Source organism: Malaclemys terrapin, chromosome 12 (assembly GCF_027887155.1).
Source record: "Malaclemys terrapin pileata isolate rMalTer1 chromosome 12, rMalTer1.hap1, whole genome shotgun sequence".
In the NCBI taxonomy this organism is placed as follows: domain Eukaryota; kingdom Metazoa; phylum Chordata; order Testudines; family Emydidae; genus Malaclemys; species Malaclemys terrapin.
The window spans coordinates 36,666,685-36,668,642 of record NC_071516.1 but is presented as its reverse complement, the minus strand read 5'-3'; the positions used below and the strand labels follow the sequence as shown (position 1 = coordinate 36,668,642).

At 50.7% G+C, this 1,958-nt stretch overlaps 1 protein-coding gene across 1 annotated transcript; it reads right to left on the bottom strand.

Annotated features, from left to right (window-relative positions):
• LOC128845949 (olfactory receptor 1052-like) lies at nucleotides 1-975 on the bottom strand. Its single transcript, XM_054045051.1, has one exon. It carries the CDS (start codon nucleotides 973-975, stop codon nucleotides 1-3), a length of 975 nt encoding a protein of 324 aa, XP_053901026.1.
• Nucleotides 976-1,958: the final 983 nt, after the last annotated feature.

The following is a 1,958-nucleotide window of genomic DNA, read 5'->3' as shown; positions in this document are numbered from 1 at the left end:
TTAGGCCGGGTTCTTTGGGGAGGGAAGGGTGGGAAGATGCCAATCACTGACTGTGACAGGAAGCCTTCTCCTCAATGCCTCTTTAACTTCCTTATTCCTCAGGCTGTAGATCATGGGGTTCACCATGGGAATCACTAGGGTGTACAGCACAGAGACAGCTTTGTCCTGCTGAGCAGAATAACTTGGCTTGGGCCGCAAGTACATGAAGATCAGAGTCCCAAAGAAGATGGAGACGGCTGTGAGGTGAGAGGTGCAGGTGGAGAAGGTCTTGCGCCTGCCCTGAAGGGAGGGGATCCTGAGGATGGCCATGAAGATATACAGGTAAGAGATCATCGTGGTCAGGAAGCTGCTTACACCGATGACGCAGGCCGAGGCCAGAATGATGGTCTCATTGCTCCGGGTCTCGGTGCAGGAGAGCTTCACCAGGGGTGTGATGTCACAGAAGAAATGGTCGACCTGGTTGGCCCCGCAGAAGGGCAAGCTGAATGTGCAGAGGGTTTGGATTAAGGAGTTCAGGAAGCCGCTGGCATAGGAGCAGGCCAGGAGCCCGGTGCAAACCCCATCAGACATGGTGACCGTGTAGAGCAGCGGCTTGCAGACGGCCACAAAGCGGTCGTAGGCCATGACGGCCAGCAGGCAGCACTCAGTGGTCAGCATGCCGCCGAAGACACAGAACTGCACCGCACACCCCAGAAAGGAGATGGTCCCATCTCCCGTCACAAAGCTGTTCAGAGCCTTGGGGACAATGGCAGAGGAGTAGCAGAGGTCCACGAAGGACAGGTGCCTGAGGAAGAGGTACATGGGGGTGTGCAGGCGAGCGTCGAGGTAGATGACCAGCAGGAGGCCGGCGTTCCCCAGCAGAACAGTGACGTAGCTGACCAAGAAAAGCGCGAAGAGCAGGGCTTGCAGCTCTGGGCTTGATATGAAGCCCAGAAGGATGAACTCCGTCACCATGGTGCTGTTTCCACTGCCCATACTTGGGATCTGACGGGGGGGAAAGGAGAAAGGGAAATATCACAGAGAGGCTGGGAACCTCCACTGCTGGTCCTAGTATCTCCATGTCTTAATGCTGGGGGCCAGACTCTGATCTTAGTTGTGCCAGCAGAATTCCACTGAGTCACTCTGGATTGACACCAGGTTAAATGAGAACAGAATTGGGCCCAAAAGGCCAGGGTCCTATCTTGGAATTAAGCCAGAGGATAGTGTGCACAAGTGAACAAAATGCTCTACTGGGTTTTATCCCCAGTGGTAGTGGCCTGTTGCACGACCTAGGGGAAGTCCTTCCCCTCTCTATACCTCAGTTTATCCACCTATAAAATGGAGGTAATGGTACTGAACTTCAACCTAAAGTGCTGTGAGATCTGTGGGTGAGAAGGACTTAAGTTTTTGTTAATTTGGCTATGACTCTGGATTTATACTAGGGTTTCTGAGAGGAGAATTTGCCCCCAATGTTTTAAGTTATCTCCTCTCTCAAAGTCAATTGAGTTATTCTGGATTTACACTGAAGTGCCTGACAGGAAAATCAGGTATTAATAGTCAGAGCCACTTTCGCTTCTGTGAAACCCAATGAAATTGCAACACATTTTTTAGGGTGCCAACTTAATTCATGACTACATGAGTGTGAAAGTGGCATTTCTTAGCTATCTAATGCACTTACATTACTCGATCACAACGGCATCTAACAACCTGTAATACATTTATCCCCCTCAAATCCCTTTCATACATGGATGCATTATTACCCCTCTTTACAGATAAGGAACCAAGGCAGAAAGAGACTAAGTGACTTGACCAAGGGGCCTGTGACAGAGGAAGGAATTGAATGAGGGGTTTCCAAAGACCCATACTCACTATGCTACCCATCCTCTTATCACCAGCACTTTACCGCTTCAGCTTCCTCAGAGGACAAGCCTCTGTCCCTCAGTTACAGAAAGGCATGAAGCAAGAGCACCGTCAGGCCC

Coding starts and splice junctions, on each gene's coding strand:
- LOC128845949 (XM_054045051.1), bottom strand. CDS start 975: ATGGGCAGTGGAAACAGCACCATGGTGACGGAGTTCATCCTTCTGGGC.